The 22,719-nt window shown below is 41.1% G+C and overlaps 1 protein-coding gene across 1 annotated transcript in view; it reads left to right on the forward strand.

Moving 5' to 3' along the window:
- The window catches only part of CFAP47 (cilia and flagella associated protein 47), a 198,149-nt gene that overhangs the window by 138,720 nt on the left and 36,710 nt on the right, over nt 1-22,719 (forward strand). The window contains exons 55-58 of the mRNA XM_079972197.1: nt 1,562-1,666; nt 5,772-5,928; nt 14,056-14,148; nt 22,034-22,193. Coding sequence (XP_079828323.1) covers nt 1,562-1,666; nt 5,772-5,928; nt 14,056-14,148; nt 22,034-22,193 — 515 coding nt within the window. The remainder of the gene's footprint in view (nt 1-1,561; nt 1,667-5,771; nt 5,929-14,055; nt 14,149-22,033; nt 22,194-22,719) is intronic.

Genomic DNA, 22,719 nt, shown 5'->3' on the forward strand with positions numbered 1-22,719 from the left:
TCACCAAGTCCTGACCAATAGAGCAAATTTCATTGTAATCAGCCTAATAGCAAAGAAGCTTCTTGAATAACAATAAAGTGGACCAGCTTTTGGGATAAGGACTGACTTCTATAAAAGCTTTGATCTCAGCTTACCCGGAGGGGGCCCAGGGTCTAACTGTCTTGCATATGTTTTATGTGATTCTCAGCAAAATTTATATTTCATGTTCAATGCATGCACAGTTCTGAATAACGGCTTGTGAACTTGAACCCTGAACCAAGCATACAGATATTCCCTTCTGCGCTTTGACAGTACCGCAGTGCAGTCTCATCTTATTATGCTCCGTTGCATTTGTATGATTTTGTAAGTGAGCACTGTGAATACAACAAAGGTGTTGCGTGTTACACATTGTGTTGTGCCACACAGACAAGTTTCACATTTAAACTGTATGGTTAGTTTAGCAACACTTGTGTGGATGCTTATATTATTGATATTTGTCATCAGGATCTTAATATTCTTAACATGCATGAATATTATATTTATTATTAACATAAAAATGAGATCATGCATTTGCTTTATATCCCATGTAAAAAAATGGTTTGGGAAACATTAATTGGATATTTTCGTATTAAAATGCAAAAACAAACAAAAAACAACACAACAATGACCGTGTTTATCTTGTATCCCTAACTGCTATTTAGATCTGACTCATGCCTTAAGTGAAACATAGTTTCCTGGTTAAGGAGAAATCAGACAAAAAGAAAAACATGGCAGCCTTTATATTAGCAAAGTTGAAGGTTATGTTTGGATGGTGTACTAGAAAAACCAATTAGAAGTTGCAGCAACAATATGTATGTTTCAGGCAGATATGCTTCTGGATGTCTGGCACTAGGCTGCACGTGTACCAAGTAATTTTATTCTTGGATTTAGATGTTAGTTCCTTGCTTAGAAGCGTCAAACAATTTTATCTTATCACCATATAGTTGGCCACTTTGCCGATCCCTATGGAATTGTGAATCCAACTCTTTTAATTTGGAGTAAGCACATCACAGCATGGTAGTTTCTTTGAGCCCATATAAATGTGCATAACTGTAGATGGAAAACAGAGACAACTGCACATACTGTAAATATATACTGCACATTGCCTTTTAAAAATGGTATCTGGCTTTTTAATTGTGCAGCAATATAAGACTTCTAAGCATCTCTGTAATGTGAAAAAAGAAGATATAGTGGCTGTATACGACCTGAAAAACTGAAGCTCTCTTTCTTTCATCCATACTTTAAAAACAGCCTCCACTTCTTTCTTTGTGGCTAGTAACACAATCTTCTTCGTTTCTGGGGAATACATGTGCTGCAACTGCCGCTAAGCACTGTTTACTGCAGTACACTTTATCAGTCTTAGCAGATCCTGCATGCTGAGAGTGAAGAAGGCATACAGTGGAACACATTAATTACGTAAACATCAACAGTGTTGATACAAGGCACAATAAAAAAACTGGCTCCAAAATAAAATTGATTTTTATTTTTCATTTCCTCCCCCCCTCTCTCTCCTCTCCCTCCCTCCCTCCCAATGTTTGTGCAGTTGGTTGTAGCTCCTCATTCCACCACTGAAGTACCAGTTCAGTTTTTTCCTTCTGCCCTAGGAAGGGCCAACCACACAGCAAAAATCACTTTCATGTGCCCACAGGTATGGATGCTCAATTAGATTTGATGAATTAAATATTATCTAGCATTGTAAAATATTATGATATAGTCCAGCGGCAGGAAAAGTTAGGCTAGTGTACAGTATTTCACTTGCCAAAGCTTCTATCCTGCCATTCTTCCTGAATGACTAGCCTATAGAAACAACATGGGGTTGCAGAGGCTTCTTAAAAAACCATCTTTAGATGCGGCCACGATGGCCAACTATCGCCCAGTCTCAAATCTTCCATTCTTGGGCAAGGTGATTGAGCGAGCGGTTGCCGAACAACTCCAGGCACGCCTGGAAGAAGCGGACCATTTGGATCCCTTCCAGTCGGGATTCAGGCCTCATCATGGGACTGAAACTGCCTTGGTCGCACTGGTTGATGATCTCCGGCGGGCTAGGGACAAAGGTGAGAGCTGTTTCCTAGTTCTGCTGGATCTCTCAGCGGCGTTTGATACCATCGACCATAACATCCTTCTGGACCATCTTGAGGGGCTGGGAGCTGGGGGCACTGTCATACAGTGGTTCCGCTCCTTCCTCCTGGGCCGTGTTCAGAAAGTGGTGGTGGGGGATGAGTGTTCAGACCCCTGGGCTCTCACTTGTGGGGTGCCTCAGGGTTCTGTCCTCTCCCCCATGCTTTTCAACATTTACATGCAGCCGCTGGGAGAGATCATCAGGAGGTTTGGGCTGGGTGTTCATCAGTATGCGGATGATACCCAGCTCTACCTCTCTTTTAAATCAGAACCAGTGAGGGCGGTGAAGGTCCTGTGTGAGTGTCTGGAGGCGGTTGGAGGTTGGATGGCGGCTAACAGATTGAGGTTGAATCCTGACAAGACAGAAGTACTGTTTCTGGGGGACAGGAGGCGGGCAGGTGTGGAGGATTCCCTGGTCCTGAATGGGGTAACTGTGCCCCTGAAGGACCAGGTGCGCAGCCTGGGAGTCATTTTGGACTCACAGCTGTCCATGGAGGCACAGGTTAAATCCGTGTCCAGGGCAGCTGTGTACCAGCTCCATCTGGTGCGCAGGCTGAGACCCTATCTGCCTGCGGACTGCCTTGCCAGAGTGGTGCATGCTCTGGTTATCTCCCGCTTGGACTACTGCAATGCACTCTACGTGGGGCTACCTTTGAAGGTGACTCGGAAACTACAACTAATCCAGAATGCGGCAGCTAGACTGGTGACTGGGAGCGGTCGCCGAGACCATATAACACCGGTCCTGAAAGACCTACATTGGCTCCCAGTATGTTTCCGAGCACAATTCAAAGTGTTGGTGCTGACCTTTAAAGCCCTAAACGGCCTCGGTCCAGTATACCTGAAGGAGCGTCTCCACCCCCATCATTCTGCCCGGACACTGAGGTCCAGCGCCGAGGGCCTTCTGGCGGTTCCCTCATTGCGAGAAGCAAAGCTACAGGGAACCAGGCAGAGGGCCTTCTCGGTAGTGGCGCCCGCCCTGTGGAACGCCCTTCCAGCAGATGTCAAAGCGATAAACAACTACCTGACATTCAGAAGACATCTTAAGGCAGCCCTGTTCAGGGAAGTTTTTAACGTGTGATATTTTACTGTATTTTTGGTTTTTATGGAAGCCGCCCAGAGTGGCTGGGGAGGCCCAGCCAGATGGGCGGGGTATAAATAATAAATTATTATTATTATTATTATTATTATTATTATTATTAAGAAAAGTGCTATTGGGCCTGATAAAGCTCAGGGCCTTGTGATTTTAAAATCTTGCTCAGAGGTTATTGGAATGTTGATATTGGATCCTTCATGGGTAGTCCATCTGAAAATGCACATATTCTTGATTTTCAATTAGGTACTTGAGATTTGACTGAGGTTACTAACAGTTATGGCTTGGTTAACATTCAGGAAAGTAATCTAAAATGTATACAATTACAAATGCCACTGTACTTTTGAAAAACCTATTAATGACTTTTAAAAATACAAGTCTCATATGCTAATGTCCTATTTATTACAAAGAAGTGCTTGAAAACACTAGATCTAATTTTACTTAAAGGTTTCTTCAAAATATTAGCATTTCCTGCCTCTTTACTGTGTTGAATTTTGAAAGGGAAATAACTAAGTTAACAAGATTCATCTCCTTCACCAACTCTACCTTACTAAAAGCTGCAGTCGGAGACAAAATAAATGAGCTAAAATTATGACACATGCTGTAATGTTTGCATATTATTTGTGCTTGAGTAAAATGTTTGGTTTCTGAAATGCATATTATTTCCTTGTTGGGTTATTTGATTCTCTAACCTAATGGGATTAGCACTTCAGTTGAATACTAACTAAAATGTATGACTCCTTATAATGTAGCAAACCCAATATTTTTTCTGAAAGTTTGAAGTGATTTACAGACTAATCCATAACCAAATTAAGCCAAATTGCTGGATTCACATCAGTCCTTATACTTTAGCCTTGGAAAGACACAGTTACCTGGAAACAAGTCTTGCAAAACACAATGGGACTTACTTCACAGTAGACAGCTATAGGATTGCACTATTGCTATTGGTATATTTTAATTCCACTGATTTCACTTTAAAAACCCCATTCATCTGAAAATCAAAGCAGATAAGTTTAGTTTGCTTGACAAAGTATACTGTTTGGATTCTTTTTTCTCCTTTAACATGCATTTGGAAGAAAAACAGCAAGAAAAACTAAGTGCTAGCAGTTCTGGTATATATGGTGTATATACAAGGACAGTTCAAGAAGATGAAGTGCTATTATTCTGTCTGAAACCATGATAGCTCATAGAACTTTGATCAATAAATTAAAAAGTCTTGTTATTTATCAAATACCAAAGCCATAAAATAAGCAAATAAGTCACTGAAACCTTTCAGGTTCAAATTGAGGACTGACACTCAATTTTTGTCAACATGCCTCTCCTGTCAAATAGTGGCAAATCTTCAAGTTTTATCTCAGCCAAACCTTTAATCAATATCTCATCCTTTCACTTGCTGTGTCCAGCCCTCTCAACCTTTTCAGTGTTTTGCTCTAACCTTTGTGACTCACTTTGCTCTTTTCATCCTTAAATCATCTGAAACTTTTGAATTATCGACTGAACTTCATAAGAGAAAGGTATTAAACTATTGCATGATGGTAGCAGATTGAATATACATCAGTATTACGTTTCTACCATTCCAGTGCCAAGATTATTTGAGAAAGGCTTTCAAGGGTCCTTTTCACTGTATATATAGGAAGCCTGGCAAAACTTTAACCTTAAAAATTGGCATTGATTTTCTTCCCTTGATTTCACTGATTAAATGCTTCTGAACTGACACTTTAAGCTGTCTCATAGCTGAGTAACTGACTAATATAAAATCAGCTAATGACAGGACTTATAGGACAAGGCTTAACTGTTTCTGATTGTGCCTCATTGCTGAATTGAGAGAAACCACTATGGGTTATTATCTGCTTCGTTTGCTTCTGGTTTGCAGCTGTGTGAACACTCTGCAATACGAATTTGAACTCTGCCTGCAATCACTTTGTTCTTGTTTTTGAGCACTGAAATTAACTTTGTTGGAACAGCACAACTGAAATGCCAGGATGAGTAGAACAGTTAGTCAAGATACTAATATACTTATAGCACCTAGTTTTCCCCGTAAACCAGCAATATCTGTATGTAATGGAGTGAGACTAATAATACTGAGCAGTGTTAGAGACGAGCAGGATCTATTATTAGAGTGTCAAGTATTCTTTGATTACATTCTTTTCAGCTTCTTCTATTTAATATGCTGCTACGAATAATGCATCACCTCAAATTCACTTCAAAAAATGTAAGCAGTGAAGTGGCTGAAACAGCTTTCCTCTAATGCTTAATTAGCTTATTACCAATTAAGGGTAACAGGTGGAATGTATGAAACTTTTTTAAAGAAGGAAGCCAAATAAATTGTGCTAGAATTGGCTTGCTATCCATCTAGTGCTGCAAGTGAATGGTCTTCCTTGCATTGAGCTCTGAGTTTGCATTGGAATTCCTTATGTATATAAAAATCCCATTGACTGGGGCCATCATATTTTTACCTGAAGTTTAACATTTACAGGAAAATGAAAAAAAAAGAACAAAGAAGTGGTTTCTGATTAAAATGTGAATATTGTTATTCTTACCACAGCTTGAGGAATGGGTATTTTTATTGTCTGGGGTTGGTCTGATTCCTCAGCCATTGGAACCATCTTGTGTGAGTTCTTGCCTTGGTCACCATTCTTCTATCATCATAAGCTTCAGGAATCCTACATTTGAAGACATAGTGTTGGATGTCTTTTTAACAGGTACAGTAGATTCCTTTTATCATTATGTAATATACGTTGGATGCTTAAGTCCTTATTGTTCAGTTGAATTCAGTACCCAAACATGTTGCTTTGCCTAAACAATAGGGGGTTGGGCATTCAGCACATACCGTATTTTTCGTCCCATAGGACGCTCCGTCCCATAGGACGCACCTAGTTTTTTGGGGGGGGGAAATAAAGGAATTTTTTTTCCCTTTATTTCCCCCCCAAAACCAGGTCGGGGAAACCGAACCAGGTCGAGGAACAGCGGGATGGCGGTGCTGCGCCTCCCTGCTGTCCCCCGAACTTGTGGGGCTGGCCAATGTCTGCCCGGCGCACGGGGCGCTCTGCTTCAGTGTGCCTTGCCCGCCGAGCGGCAGGCTGCTATCCGCAGTGTGGGGAGCCCTGCGGGGAACTCCTGCAGGGCTCCCCACGCTGCGGATGTCTGTCCGGCATGCGGGGCGCTCTGCTTCAGGGTGCCCCACCCGCCGGGCGGCAGGCTGCTATCCGCAGGGTGGGGAGCCCTGCGGGGAACTCCTGCAGGGCTCCCCACGCTGCGGATGTCTGCCTGGCACGAGGGGCGCTCTGCTTCAGGGCACCAATCGCGCCGGGCGGCAGGCTGCTATCCACAGTGGGACTTCCCCGCAGGGCTCCCCACGCTGCGGATGTCTGCCCGGCACAAGGGGCGCTCTGCTTCAGGGCGCCCATCGCGCCGGGTGGCAGGCTGCTATCCGCAGCGAGGGGAGCCCTGCAGGGAACTCCTGCAGGGCTCCCCACACTGTGGATGTCTGCCCGGCGCGAGGGGCGCTCTGCTTCAGGGCGCTCCTCGCGCCGGGCGGCAGGCTGCGGATGTGTTCCTGAAGCGCCAGGCGCTCTGTTTCAGCGCGCTCGGCGTTCCGGGAAGCAGGCTGCTATCCGCAGCCTAGACAGCCCTGCGGAAACTCCCGCAGGGCTGCCTAGGCTGCGGATGTCCTCCTGAAGCCTGGAGAGCGAGAGGGGTCGGTGCGCACTGACCCCTCTCACTCTTCAAGCTTCAGCGAAAGCCTGCATTCGCCCCATAGGACGCACCCAGATTTCCCCTTCATTTTTGGAGGGGAAAAAGTGCGTCCTATAGGGTGAAAAATACGGTACTTTAAGTTTGAGTGGAAATCTTTGCCAGCCCACAGGCAAAGAAGTGTGTTTTCTTCTTGGGCACAGAAGGATTTATCTGTATTTACAGTTGGTGAACTAAGTTCTCCAGGGTGGGGTGGGGATATCACTGCTGGATTTCACATCTGCTTTTTAGTTGGCAACCTGAAGGACTTCAAGAAGGGTTTACCCTGTTCACCACCCCCCAGTCCAACCAAAGTAGGAAACTACAAGGAATGCAGCTTACCAGCAAGGGTGCATCTTTTGCTAACAGGCCAGAGCAGGTTGGGTAGTAGACCAGGGCTCCCTAAAACAGTTTCAAGTCAGTCCTCCTTCTGTAACTTGGATTGCTTTTGGCGATGGACCACTTTTCCCTTTCTTCATCATTTAGTCTGTCAGCATGTTGGTTTCTACTGGATCAAATGCTTGAAACTACTATTGTATGTTCAGCTGTTTCTACAGATACCTGGTACCATGGCAGCAATAAAGCACAGCTTCAGAACAAATAAAATTCCACTGCAATGCATCCATAGACAGGTTTTTTAAAAAACAAAACCCTAGACAAATAAACAGGTTTTCACCTGGCTCCCAAAAGAAGACAAAGACAGCCCTAGGCAAGTTTAAAACCAGGGTGAGGTTAGACAGTACTTCCCTCACCTCAAACAATGCGTGGGACTTAATGCTCTTAAGATGAGCCTAGGGCAGTGTTTTCCAACGTTGGTTCTCCAGCTGTTTTTGGACTACAACTCCCATCATCCCTAGCTAGCAAGACCAGCGGTCAGGGATGATGGGAACTGTGGTCTAAAAACAGCTGGAGACCCAAGATTGGGAAACACTGGTCAAGGGATTATTCCTTATCATACAAGCAGGGACCTTTTTAGGTGAAACTGATGTGTATGTCCACGACTGCTCCCATCATGCCAAACCTGGAAGTGACCCAAAGATGTCACAAAATGGCACAAAAGGGGGAAGAGTGGGGCGGGGATGGGGTGGAACAGGGTAGGATGGACTTATACAGGCCCTGCCGATGTGCACAGGGATCCAGAACATAACCCGGGCACAAATTGGTTGCTACCTATATGGCATTAGTTAATTTTTGGATAAAATTCTGTGGTTCTATCTCAGTGGTAGAGCAACTGCTTTTCATGCAGAAGGACCCATATTTAATCCCTGAATTCTGCAAGTGGGACTGAGAAAGAACCTTGTCTATAACCCTGGAGAGTCACTGTCAGATGGGCCAGTGATCTGACTTGGTACAAGTCTGCTTTCTCTGATGGGACAGTGAGGAAGACACTTCTTGAGCTACAGGAATGTTGCCAAGTAGCTTTAAAAATACACCTTTCATATGGCTCTGAAATGCAACTGAAGTGAACAGAGACTCTCCTAAAAATTATTCAGTAAATCTGAAATATTTAATCTCTACTTCTTCCACCCGCTCTAAATTGGCTCCAAGCTTACGTGACCCTTTCTATATCGTAGTTGTGTGTGTGTGTGTTTAAGACTCTATTTAGTGTGCCTGGGTAAAGCCTGGAATACGTTTGGGGCTCTCCTTCTGTGTACTCTGGGGAGCAAGATGAAAAAAGAGCATTAAAACAAACTGACATAATGCCAGGCTGCCTCCTCCTTCAAGAAATTCCTTCCTTCTGAACATCACTTATCGAGACCAGCTAATATTGTGTTGGATTCAAAGACATGTGAGTGAAATGAGTTCACTCATTAGTGCTATTCCATGATTTGGTACGCAAGCACTGAAGAAGAAACAGTTCACCAAAGTATTTGGAGCTGCATCGCACAATACAAAGGAATTGTACACCTGTCTGTACAGGGGAATAACACAATTCTGTACTGAAAAGCAAGTACTAATGGTTGATGTTCCCCATTGGAACACTAGGATTGCTCTGCCGTGAGAAATTGCATGAACCCCAGGCATTTGGGACTTGAATCAGCCTTTTAGTTGACCCAGGATATTTTTAAAATCTGAACCGGAGAAGTGTAATGGACATGGTTAGGAAATGGCTATCAACAGTTTTATGCTGCACGCATATTGATGACCACATTTTTGGTATGAAGAGATGTGTTACTATTACACCATTTCATTCCGCACCATTTAGAAAACAGCATGTTTTGTCCTGATTTATCATTCAAGTCAGTATCTCTTCTGATTTGCACAGCAACAGAACTATTATAAGAAGCAAACCGAGTCTAAACACTGTGCCAAATGGCGTATTTAGAAGTATCATTGTATTGGGCTGCTATTTGTAATGTGCTTTCTTAAAACAGTATCCACAGAAATGATATAAGAAGCGACCTTCAATATAATCTCTGCAGAAATCATGTGCACAGATGAATAGTATTGTGGCAGACACCAAGCAAACTTGGGAGAGAAAGGCACAGTAAGAAGAGGAAGCAAATAGGAACCTAGGACACATCTTATACAGAGAAGGACCATTAGTCCATCTTCCTCAGTATTGTCTACACTGACTGGCAACAGTTCTCCAGGTTTTCAGACAGGGGTTTCTCCCAGCCCGGCTTGTTTATGGCAGGGATTGAATCTGGTACCTTCCGCATGCAAAGCAAATACTCTAACCACTGAACTATGCATGGCCTTTCTCCTAAACAGATCAAGAAGCTAAATGCATTTAGGTTTACATAATGATTCACAAGTAACTACTTGAATCTTTGGCTTCAGGGTTCAGGGAACATTATTTTGCAAATAGACTATTCATTGTTGTTTATATTTTTGTACTATCTACATTAGGTTCATAAGACTGCATGGTGTGGTTGTTGGAATTCCCCAACATATCAATCCACATCAACATTTGACCTCCAATTGCTAAAGGCACCAAGACCTAGATTTTTCCTCTGCAACACTTACCAAATAGCTCTATCATTGTTCTGGGCAAATAAAATTCTGGACTTGTAAATTCATTCATACAGTAATATTTAAACATGTTTATCTGCATAAATCGGGATTTACATATTGGTATCTCCTCACAGGGGGAAAATACATTAAATGTGCAACTGGCATATATGCTAATAAGTGCTGAACTAAAAGATTAATGTCTCTGCAATTACTAATCAGTTTAGGAGAGTAATTGCTCCATCTTTGGGATCTGACTTTATCTACTTGTGTAAGCATCTTAAACTTAAAGCAGATCTCTGTAGCAATATTTGGGGTTGTTCACTGCCACAGTATAGCAGCTGCCTCATCCTTTGCATTCCTAAAGCTAAAACTATTTACAAAACATAATTGTATGCAGTGTAGCTTGGTCACCCCATTTTCTTGGTGAAATAGCCGTTTTGCTTAAATTGGTGTGGAAATATTTTTTGACTGCTCTTATGCTTCTCTGGGAACTCTTTTAATATCTGTGAAGTATTCAGCAGAACTAAATGCTGGATTTGTAGCAGTCTAGTCTAAACTTCTTTTTGTTGTAGTTTTTCCCTCTGGGTAGTTGGTATTAGAACCTTCAAAGACCATTTAATTCAATATACATAATTAAGAGCAAATAAACATCACATTTGTTGAAAACATTAACTAAAACATTTATTTTTAGCATAACTATAGCTCTGTTTTTAACCATTGCATTATATTTATTTACTCAATATATGCCAGCACACTGTTATAAAATAGCATGGTCCTTGTTTTAGGCAGCAATTTTTTGTACACTTACCTGTGAGTGAACACAACCGTAATTAGTTCAGAGTAAAACATACATAGGATTCTGCAGGTAGGCAAGATATAGGTTGGAATTCAGTGTTATCTGTAGAATCTTTTCAGTTTGTCAGACAGAACGATCCCTCTCCTTCCCCTGCGTACTGTTCTGGGGTTTTTTCCTGACCACCCCTTTGAGCCAGTTTTGGCAGCAAACGGAGGGGGAAAGTCTTGTTGTAGTAGTGGGAGTCCTTCTACAGGACTTTTGCTGATAAGGCTTCTTAGGTGAACCCCACCCAAAATATTCAATAATTGTACAAATACAATTTATCAAAATTATATTACGAAAACTAAGTTTGGCAGAGAATAAATATTTCCAGGCACTAGCAAACTGTCAAATACATGAACAAATACCCAGAAGAAGTAATTTCTTATAATCTCATTAATCGATTATCTGGGACAACACATTCCGAAACACACTGTTTGTTTAAGAGCAATCCACTGCTTTTGTAATTTAAGAGAGCAAGACTGCTTCTTTGTCTTTGTACAGTGTCAGCCAGGTGCACGTGGACTAATATTGTAATGTGAGTTAGGTCGTTTAGAGTCTCATTTTCAGTAGAGTTGGAGAAAGCATATATTCAACTCTTACCAGTGTTGCTCTGTATAACAATCTGCTAGACAGTTTGACAGTGCAGATGTAACATCATTTGATTCTTGACAGCCTATTTTTCCACTCTCACTGTAATTTTTTTCACATGTGTCATTCACCATACCCGGTACAATGTTGCTGAAATTGGTTTTCCATTATAGTCTTTTTGGCAATCACTGTAAATGTCAACTCAACTAATTAGGTACCTATCTGTTGCTGCTGTGATCACCTTCACATTCCCAAGTTTGAGATAAGAGTTGTAGTAAAGACCAGTATTGTAAGTTTTCGGAAAAAGAGGTTGAGATGAATTAATGGATGGTATGACAGTTAAATTGTCGCGTTAAATCATGCAAAGCAAATTTGTGTACAAGTTATAAATCTTTGTAACTATGGGATGTTAGGAGGGAAGGGCGAGTTGGTTCTTTGCATAATTCAGCCTTGTAAATAAGCCTCCAAAGTTGCTATCCTGAATTTTTAACTAATCTATTAAGAGGCTAGTAGGCTGTGTTACCATTCTGGCCACTGGGAATGAGAAACCTGAAACTGCAGGCTTCCAGCTCATTATTAAGTTGCTGTCCAATTAAGTGTCCAATTAAGTGCAGTCCAATTATCAAGCAGACTGGTGGGGCTCGGGAGTGGGGAGAGGGACGGAGCCATCCTTCCATTCTAGCCCAGTGCATTTCCATGGTCACCATGGAGGAAATGTACCTCCTTGTGGTTAGCACAGATACCAAGCAGGCTCAGGACTGCCCAATACATTTTGGCACCTGAGGTGAACCAGCAAAGGGTGCCTCCCTCCTTGCCAGGGAATAAGGGATGAGCGAAGATCTACATTGGAATCTGCTACCCCTGTGGATCCTGCTGTCTGAGGCAGTTGCCTCACCTGGCCTTATATGTGGGCCATCCCTGAGCCGGCCGCTGGAAAAAGAACACAGTGAGCCACCCCTTCTCCACCATCCTATTCACTTACCTTCATGGAATTCCTGGTCACCTATGGCTACCATACAGGCTGTTAAATATAAGGTAGACTTAGTTCTCCTGTTATTTGCCATTTGCTCCCTCAAAAGCTAGTCAGCTTGGCCTGTTACCATATATTTCCCTCCACGCCATGGCCATTCTAATGAAAACCACATATTTATTAGTATGGTGCTAATAACACCAAGGTTGCAGGTTTGATCCCCATATGGGACAGCTGCATATTCCTCCTGCATTGTAGGGGGTTGGACTAGATCAGGCATAGGCAAACTTGGCCCTCCAGATGTTTTGGGACTACAACGCCCATCACCCCTAGCTAACAGGACCAGTGGTCAAGGATGATGGGAGTTGTAGTCCCAAAACATCTGGAGGGCTATGTTTGCCCATGCTTTGACTAGATGATCATCAGCGTCCCTTCCAATTCTATGTTTCTATGTTTCTATGATTCTATATATTCTGTATGAAAATAGGTGATGTTGCTTGGCTTATAATATAAATTCATTATTCCTTGGCTTGGAATATAAATTTCAGCAGTGAGTGACTGCTCTTAGTTCGAAGGCAAGCATTATGGCATCTCAGTTCTTCTCTACCTTGAATTTTAAAGAGGAGAAGACCCAACTCTAACAGCTGCAGTGTCTACAGTAGGGTGAAATGTCTCTCTTCCCCATAATCTGTAATCCATAGTAGCATGGCAGGTACTGGGGATTGTGTTTCTCTCAATCCTGCTCTCAAGATTTGGCCTTTTTGGGGGGCCATTACACTGTTAATCAATGGTGAGTCTGACTTAATAATAATAATTTTATTTATACACTACCCAGCCACTCTGGGCGGCTTCCTCTTGCTGGGCTGCCTGCAACTGGGCAAATGGCATTTAGCCAGCAGTGAGTTGGTTTTGCATTTTGGCTGGTTGCACTGTATCCTAACTGCCTCCAGGCTGGCAGATTGGAGTTTGGATTGCCCAGTGGTAATTCATCAGAGTTTGTATAACTTTATGTTTGCTGATTATCAGATCAAATTAATACTGATGATTTTCTCACTGCTGCAACACCAATTGTTTCTTTCTGGTATCATATTTTTCCATAGCTATGTATTGTGTGAGACTGAGCTTTATTTTTATTTTGTTGGTCGTCTCGCCATGTAGTACAGTCATAATTAAATTTGATCTATCTGGGATGGATTAAATCACTTGTCTCCAGAAACTTCTATGCAGAATACAGCAAGAAGTAACATGTTGAGGTGATGCAAATAGGCCTTTATGAATTTAGTTAAAATTTCATTTTGTAATATAATTTCATAGAATTGGAGAGTTGGAAGAGACTCTGAGCGTCATCTCATCCAACTCTGTGCAATGCACGAATCTCAACTTTCTGCTTTAAAACCTCCGAGGAAGGAGAGTCCTTCTTTGCTATATATTTTTAAAGAACAAACATTTTTGCACATCCCTTTTCCAAAACTTTGGTTTTAGGGGGTATATTATTCCAAATAATTTTAATAGGATTCCATGAGCAGCTATAGTCATTTTTGGCATGCATAGGAGAGCGATTAAAATGCAGAGAGACCTTAAAAAACTGTCATCTCCTATTTCAAAGTATACTTTGAAGAGCATTCATCAGTTCTTACATTAGAACAGCCTTTGATCACATTTCAACCTCCAGTGAATTCCTTTCCTTGAATGTGACATTGAAGCATAACAGAATTTTCTTTTTCTTTCCCTTCTTTTTATTAGATCAGGAGCACGTCATGCATAATCCCCATGCATCTGTATCCCACCATTCCAGTAAGGACAGCATTTTCTGGCTTTCCCTCAAGCAAAAACAAGGTACACAATTGTATGGTTTATGTATGTTTTTGCAAAGTGATCTGCATAACGATTGAAAATATATATTCATTTATGTAGCTTAATTCCCATTTAACGAAACAATAAAAGCACAACTGTTTTGCTCTATTATATATTGTAGCGGTGGGACTCGTATTTGTTTAACATGGGTTGGGAGCTGTCCTCAAATTAGAGCAGGCATAGGCAAACTCAGCCCTCCAGATGTTTTGGGACTACAACTCCCATCATCCCTAGCTAACAGGACCCATGGTTAGGGATGATGGGAGTTGTGGTCCCAAAACATCTGGAGGGCTGAGTTTGCCTATGCCTGAGTTAGAGGAAGTGTGGCCCATGCAGAAAATGTTGAGAAGGAAATATTCCTCCCAGCATCCCAATTAAGTCTTAAATGAGTATTCATTGATGTGGTTCAGTTATGGTTATGGGTTTGATAGATGCTGTAGTCATTTGAGTTTTGCTGGAGAAGAATGTACTGGTAGGCAGTCTGCTGCTGGTTCACCTTATCCTATCAAAAGCCACCAAACAGAGAGTTATGTTGTTTATTGCCAAAGGTTGGTGCCAAAGGTTCCCATTATCTTTGTGCCTTCCCTTTCTCTGGAGTAGGAAGGTCCAGAGAAAAAAAAAATATTCTACTGCCATCTTGTCCAGGAAATCCCATCCTGATAGCACAAACATTGCTGGCATAGGTGTAGTACTTGTTCAATATATCTTCCAGCTGTCCCATAACTACAGATTATAGAAAGACCCAAAGTTAGCTCACTGTTCTGTTTTTTGGGTCCCACTGCTTTGAATATATTGTTTACCTTCTCCATAACTCTTATAATCTAGTAATATCATAACTCTAGTTCTCGACAAATGGAGTTATTTAAATTGTTCACTGTAGCGAAAGATTAATTTAATTAAAATGAATATATATACCCTATTTCAACACTGTCATTCTCTTCTTTTTGATACTCCATCACATATTCGCTAGGATTAACAAACTTTTCTAAACATTATTATAGAAGAGATAATAAATCATTCAGATCACATATACAAACCTATCCCTTGCCATGATTAAAGGGAATTTAGATTTCCCAATTTACTGTTCTGAATAGTGGTATTTGGATTAGATAAAACTTGTGCTGTTAAACCTGTCTGAGTTAATATAAAAGGAATATTCTTATTACTCCTATATTTCAGTTTGTATTTAGCTATTCAGTTTAGAACATATTATTTCTACCCTGAGTCTCTTGGGCTTGCTGATTGGAAGGTTGGCGGTTCGAATCCCTGTGATGGGGTGAGCTCCCATTGCTCTGTCCCAGCTTCTGCCAACCTAGCAGTTTGAAAGCGCACCAGTGCAAGTAAATAAATAGGGATTGCTGTGGTAGGAAGGTAAACGGCATTTCTATGTGCTCTGGTTTCCATCACGGTGTTCCATTGCACCAGAAGTGCTTTAGTCATGCTGGCCACATGACCCGGAAAGCCGTCTGTGGACAAACACTGTCTCCCTCAGGCTGAAAGTGAGATGAGCGCCGCAACCCCATAGTCACCTTTGACTGGACTTAACCATACAGGAGTCCTTTACCTTTACCTTATACTGCTACAAAATGAGTACAGTATGTGACTTAAGGTTGAAAATATAATAAAATATTACATGCTTTTAATATACTTTGATAACGAAACAGATGGAGTTTTATTTCAGTTGATTTTGGAATAAACATGCCCTGGTGTCTGCAAAGGACAGAATGTAATTTTTTTTTAAAAATTAAAAAATTAAAATAGATTGATACTTTGATTTGCTACTGGTTTAGTGTTATTTTTTTTTTGAAAGCAATGTAATTTTTAGAACTTTGAAAGGAAGCTGATTATTAGAAATGTTATTTTATATGGTAGTAACAGGGACGCGGGTGGCGCTGTGAGTTAAACCACAAAGCCTAGGACTTGCCTATCGGAATGTCGGCGGTTCAAATCTCCGTGACAGGCTGAGCTCCCATTGCTCGGTCCCTGCTCCTGCCAACCTAGCAGTTCGAAAGCACGTCAAAGTGAAAGTAGATAAATAGGTACCGTGCTGGCGGGAAGGTAAACAGCGTTTCCGTGCGCTGCTCTGGTTCACCAGAAGCACCTTAGTCATGCTGGCCACATGACCCGGAAGCTGTACGCCGGCTCCCTCGGCCAATAAAGCAAAATGAGTGCCGCAACCCCAGAGTCGGTCATGACTGGACCTAATGGTCAGGGTTCCCTTTACCTTTAACAGGGACCCTGCCATGTTTCAAATGCACAGATGCTAATAAAAACACAGTCGTTGTACTGTTCTGCTTCTGGATTATGATACAGAAGCTGTCAGTTTTTAAATATCCTATAGAAAACAAATTAGAAAAAATGAGGACCAAACTTTAGGTTTACAATTAAATGCCATTAGATGGGTTGGTTACTACTACTACTACTATTAGGATTCACTCTTCAGTCTATAAGCCAGTTAAGAATTATTGTTTCACACAATGTGTCGCTGCTTTTTCTGATGTCCATTCCTTCATACGTATCTGTGTACTATAGTAAAATGTCAATGTTTTAACATTACCTGCATCATCCTGTTTACATTTTAAATAGAAGTTACCTCCATTGAGTTCATAGGGACTTATCAAGCAAGCCTGACTGCAACTATTGATATGTTCAGGAAATTGAGAAGATTGTAAAGTCAGGATGTGAGTAACCCATACTAGGTGTTACAGCGTAGGAGGAGGGAATTAGACACATGGCTGCCATCTTCATAAGTAGAAACATGTTTATCATAACCTCTAGTTGGGACCTGTCACTCTTATTAGCAAGAAAGCAAATAGTTTATTAATGTCACAGACCAATAAAATTCAGTACAAAGAGACACAACATTTAAAAACAAATACAAATAATTATATATTTTTCTCCTCTCAAGAAGCCAGCAATATTTTTTCCTGATCTAATCACTCTTGGAACTTCCTCTCTTGCCAGTTATCAAGATAAGACATTTCTTATAAAATTCAAATATTTGAATTTGAACAAATTATTTACATCCTGCAATTTTATGAACATTTTACTCTGAAATATGAACATAGACAAAATATTGGTCTACTGGAATTGATATAACATTTAATCCTTTTACTTATATATTGACTTGCAATACCTTAATGATATAAATGGAACTCTAAATATTTAGAATAATTGGGTGCAAAGATGCAAATATAATACAGTGGTACCTTGGGTTAAGAACTTACCGTATTTTTTGCACCATAACACTCACTTTTTTCCTCCTAGAAAGTAAGGGGAAATGTCTGTGCGTGTTATGGAGCGAATGCCTGCAGGTGGCGGGGGAGGGGGGATCTGCTGCAGTCATGAGCAGAGGATCCATGGTTCCCCTTCCTTCCCTCCTCCATGGTTACAAAGCATGGATCCACATGGATCCTCAGGATTTTTGCATTGGGCTACTCCAAACTCACTGTCAGATCACATGTCTGTGGCCACAGCATGAAGCACAAAAATCATATATCCACTATTTCGTTTAGAATATTTTTTTTCTTGTTTTCCTCCTCTAAAAACTACGTGCGTGTTATGGTCTGGTGCGTGTTATAGAGCGAAAAATATGGTAATTCGTTCTGGAGGTCTGTTCTCATCCTGAACCAAAGTTCTTAACCCAAGGTACTATTTCTGGGTTAGTGGAGTCTGTAACCTGAAGCGTCTGTAACCTGAGGTACCACTGAAACTTTAGAGGGTGTTTGTATCTTTCTCTAGCAGAAACCTTTATGCTACATACTTTCAAAATATGTGTAGCTAACAAATTGTCCCAGAGTTGACATATTAAAGTTGTAACATTCTTTGTTTATTCCTATACTGTTTGGCAATGTGTTCTTTAAACACCTCATTCTTAGACATATTTTCCTGGATGTAAGCCCACTTGATTCCAGCAGAACTTTGCTAAATGTGCAGAGAATCATGGAATTAATCTTGTATATGATAGTGTTAGTTGTAAGTGCACTTTTTATGATAAATTAATATTAATTGCCAGAATATGTGACTGGTTGTTTGTTTTCTTTTGGGGTTTTTTAGCAGCAGTTATTAATGGCCAATCTTTAAGCAGGCTTCATTTCAAAACAAAGTAAATTGCATTGTCACTGCATATTTCATTACTGATATCAGCGCTCAATCCATTTGTTCTCATCTAAACAGCAACTGGTTAACTTGCTTTTCTTTAATACCAGAAGAACAGCTTTTAAATTCAAGCTTTCAATCAGTGAAAGTGTATAGAGCTTCTGTTGGAAGTGCCAAGATCTTTATGAAAGATAAGCCTCATGAAACGGCAACCAGAGCTTGTAAATATTCTGTCTCTGGTAAATATTCTTTCCTGAGTTATGACAGTCGTATTAACAAATAGATGAAATGTTCATTGTGTTTTCTTTAAAAGTCTTTTCACAGTCCCTCTTGCGGACTTGCCTTTGAGGTCATTGCGGGTCAGAACATGACTGAGTCAGTGGCATCCTTTTAATGCTTGAACTGCTCCTGCCTCTTTATGCTCCAGCACAGCACAAGCCGGGCAAGTTTCCCAAGGGGGAGGTAGGATACATACTGCACTGTTTCTTCTTGGCTGTCTTTTCAAATGGTATGGATGCAACTCACCAGTTACAAACACTATCTAAAAATTTCTAGTAGAGAGGCTTTTTGCTTCAGCAGTAGACAAAGAGCATCTTGGTGGCCCCCTGCAAGCCATTCATGCAAACCAGGTGGTGATCTGCTTCTAGAGATTTTCACATCCAACCGCTTGCAGGTCTTTGTTTGTTTGAAGAAGAACAAGAGTGTTTGATATTGTGGTGGAAATGATCAGCAGCAAAGACATTTTTACTGCTTTTACTCACATTTAAAAAATGTGAGATGGGCTTGGGACAGGGGAGGATAATAATAATAATAATAATAATAATAATAATAATAATAATAATAATAATATTTGTACTCCACCCATCTGGGTGGGTTTCCACAGTCACTCTTTTCATAGTCCCACTTGTTTTGGTACTGTTTCTTGTGTTTTTGTTTTCAAAAAGTAATTAAAAAATACTCTTTGTATTAGTTGCCTAATGATATTAAGCACTATAAGATCTTGCCTTATATTGCTCACAAAAGTGAGTAGTCCGCTCGGGGGGGGGGGGGGCGGGCGGGCGGGCGTAATGTGAGCTCACCTGATCTTCCCCATCCTGACCAATGTGAGAACTGTTGTCTGCTGTGAAATCTGCAAATTGCTGGTTTCTATCAGGTCATGTAGATTCACTTATAAAGGCTGCCTCTCTCCATTCGCATCAAATTCCAGAGATGCCCTTTCCATTGAGCTCCATTTGCATCCCAAAATAGGCACTTTCCCCACCTGCCTATACATGCAGCTATGCATCTTGCTTGATTGTAGAAATGGCTGTTGGGAATGATTGTACTTGATGTCATATCATGAGGTCAGCCATGCTTTTTTCTGTACAATTCCCTCTGAGAGCAAAGTCACAGCATCAAGTCTTGTGGCCCCCAGGGGGACTGCCTGCCACTAAATTATTTTCAATGCATGCAATGACAGGAACTCATGTGTTAGCTGGCAGTTTGTTGGTGGTTGTAATTACTTTTCTAAAACTACCAAGAGAAGACTGAGGGGCATATTTTAAACTCCAAAGAACTAATTGCAGTTTTTAAGGATTTGTGTTCATCTCCTAAAAAAACCAACCCCCTGCACTGAACTAAGACAGGGTGGGCTTCCCATGTCAAACTGAGACAAGGCAAAATTGTTAAATTGAGGAGCCGTGATAACACAAAAATCTTTGTATGTTAAGTTGTTCATGCAAGTGGATTGCTTATGTGAATATGTGTCTTTTGAAGATGACTACAATAACAAAGCATAAAGATAGCACCACATAGAGTGCATTACTGTGGTTGAGGTTGCCAGTATGTGGATCATTGTGGCTAGGCTATTCTGAATGGCAGCTGTACTTTCGATTTGGCCCACTGAGCCCCTGGCATGCACCTGTGATGTCCTTTGCATGCTGGCAGCTAGCTGAGTGGGGGATTTTTTTTTATCATGACCTGGTGCAATCCAGGTCAAGGTAAAAACCCAGATGGATTCAGTTGTCCCTGAATTTTGTAATGGTTCTGTATGAATCGGAGCCAGTGGCCAGATTATTATAACATTAAAAAGAAATGCTTTTAAACAAAGTAGACTTTTAGCACAGGTAACTCGCAACTTATGCGGGTTCCTGGCTCTTGTGCGTATAAGCAGAATTGCACTTCCTTGGTTTCTCAACAGCTGATGCCGCCAACACCACCTTGTGTTTGAGGCCCATTCTGCAGTCTTAAGCTCTCCCAACCACCTCTTCCACACTCCAGTCTCTTTCGTTGGCCCTCCAAACCTCTCTGCATGTCTCTCTGGCCTCTTTAGATCACCCTCTCTAACTGCCTCTTCCTCACCCAAACACTCTCAAGCATGCGTTGCGAGTTACCCGTATTTACTTGGCATGTAAAAGGTGCCCTGCCCTATTTTAGGAGATTCTCCCTACCCACATGATTCAGGAGGGCTCTACCAACCACTCACACAGGTTTTTCTGGGGTTAAGCAAGAGGATATTGTGGGAGGAGGACATTATAAAATCTGCCAAGCTTCCCTCTGCTTACTGTTCTTAGGGTTCAGCCCATTGACAGGTTTTTAAACTGCTGGTGTCAATATCAGATAAAACAAGCTGTTGTTGAAACGTCATGAAGTTGTGCTTCTGGTAGCTGCTTTTTCCGAAGTGTGTTCTTGTATTTTGATGGAATATCAGACATGATTTCTCCAATGACTACTCCTGCCCCCAAACCTAGATCGTTCCAGGTTTTGATAAATTACAGTGGTACCTTGGGTTACATACGCTTCAGGTTACAGACTCCGCTAACCCAGAAATAGTGCTTCAGGTTAAGAACTTTGCTTCAGGATGAGAACAGAAATCATGCTCCGACTGCGCAGCAGCAGCAGGAGGCCCCATTAGCTAAAGTGATGCTTCAGGTTAAGAACAGTTTCAGGTTAAGTACAGACCTCCGGAACGAATTAAGTACTTAACCTGAGGTACCACTGTACATGGTAAGCGGTAGGCAGACAACTTCTGTAGGCACTAAATGTACTTTACCTTTTAGAGTACATTGGGGAAATCAGTACCTGCAAGACAAGTAGGAGATGGTATCTGCATCTCTTTAGTTTTGGAGTGAAAACCCTGCTGGCTTCCCATGGAGGAACCACCAATAAACTATGTAAGGAAAACTTTCCTTTGACACACTGTACCTGAAACACAAGACGCTTTTGCTCTTCTAATCAAACACTTGAATTTCTGTTTCCATCTATTTTGAATATTTATAAGGTAACAAATATAATTTGTAACAGAGTTAAAATATTTAGATAAGACTGGCACAACTCTACATAGCACCACTGTTTTGATTTTTAGAAGCCCAGCACTGCTGTGTAAATTGTAAAAACCACCATACCACAAAACTCCAATTAAAAGACAATTTGCCGTTTCTTTTGAGACAAACACACACACATGGAATTTTCCAGTGGAAAACTGTGTCACTTTTTAACCAATTTAAATGTGCTTCTTTATATACCAGAAGCACGGATTCTCAAACTTTCGGTCCACAGAGTCTTCTTGAAAATGTTGAAAATTTTACTGAACTCAGCAGTTGCAAAATGTCAGCCAAGAAGGGGAGGTCAGCCCACATTATGGTCCACAGTTTGAGAAATACTATACCAAAGTGTTATTTCCATGAAACTGACACTGAATATATAGGAGATAAATTTCTGACATGATGGTGAGTAGTTGACAAACCACTCCTTTCACAATATGTGTTTAAATTACTTGTTGTATTTTTAGGAATCGTTTTGGCTCCAAAAAACAAGTTGGATATTCCAGTATTCTTTGCACCTCACTCAATGAAACTGTATGAAGTTGTGCTGATTATTAAAGTTGAAAAGTTGGATGCTGATAAATGGTCTTACGATGACACCTTCGAATTAAGCAAAGCACTAACAAGGTAAACATTTTAGTCACAGAGGAGATAAAATTGATATCTGCTACTATTTGAAGTAAAAAATAATTGTGAGCTCTATCACTTTAGAAGATTGTTTATTGTAGTATTTATATATTGCTATAAATGTTGCAATGCTTAGAAATTGTTAGAATTTACTAAGTCTAGAATGATTTTTCACACTTTGCAAACCTTTTAAGTATTACTGTACATCAAATCATAGAACTGTAGAGTTAGAAGGGATCCTGAGGATCATCTCGTCCAACCCCCTGCAAGGCAGGAATATGCAGCTGTCCCATGTGGGGGATCAAACCTGCAACCTTTGAGTTATCAGCACCACACTCTTGACAACTGAGCTATCTAGGGCTTATTAGATTGATATTATTGAATTTAGAGGTGTGAAGATGCTAGTTGATATGATAGTACCCTGCCCCTGGAGAAAAGTGGTGGAGAGCAATGCACCTGGATTATGTTCCAAGTATTCTCTCTGCCAGCCTTAGAAACTTAGTCCTCTGAAAACAGCCATCTTGCA

Source organism: Podarcis cretensis (assembly GCF_951804945.1).
Source record: "Podarcis cretensis genome assembly, chromosome: 4".
NCBI lineage: Eukaryota > Metazoa > Chordata > Lepidosauria > Squamata > Lacertidae > Podarcis > Podarcis cretensis.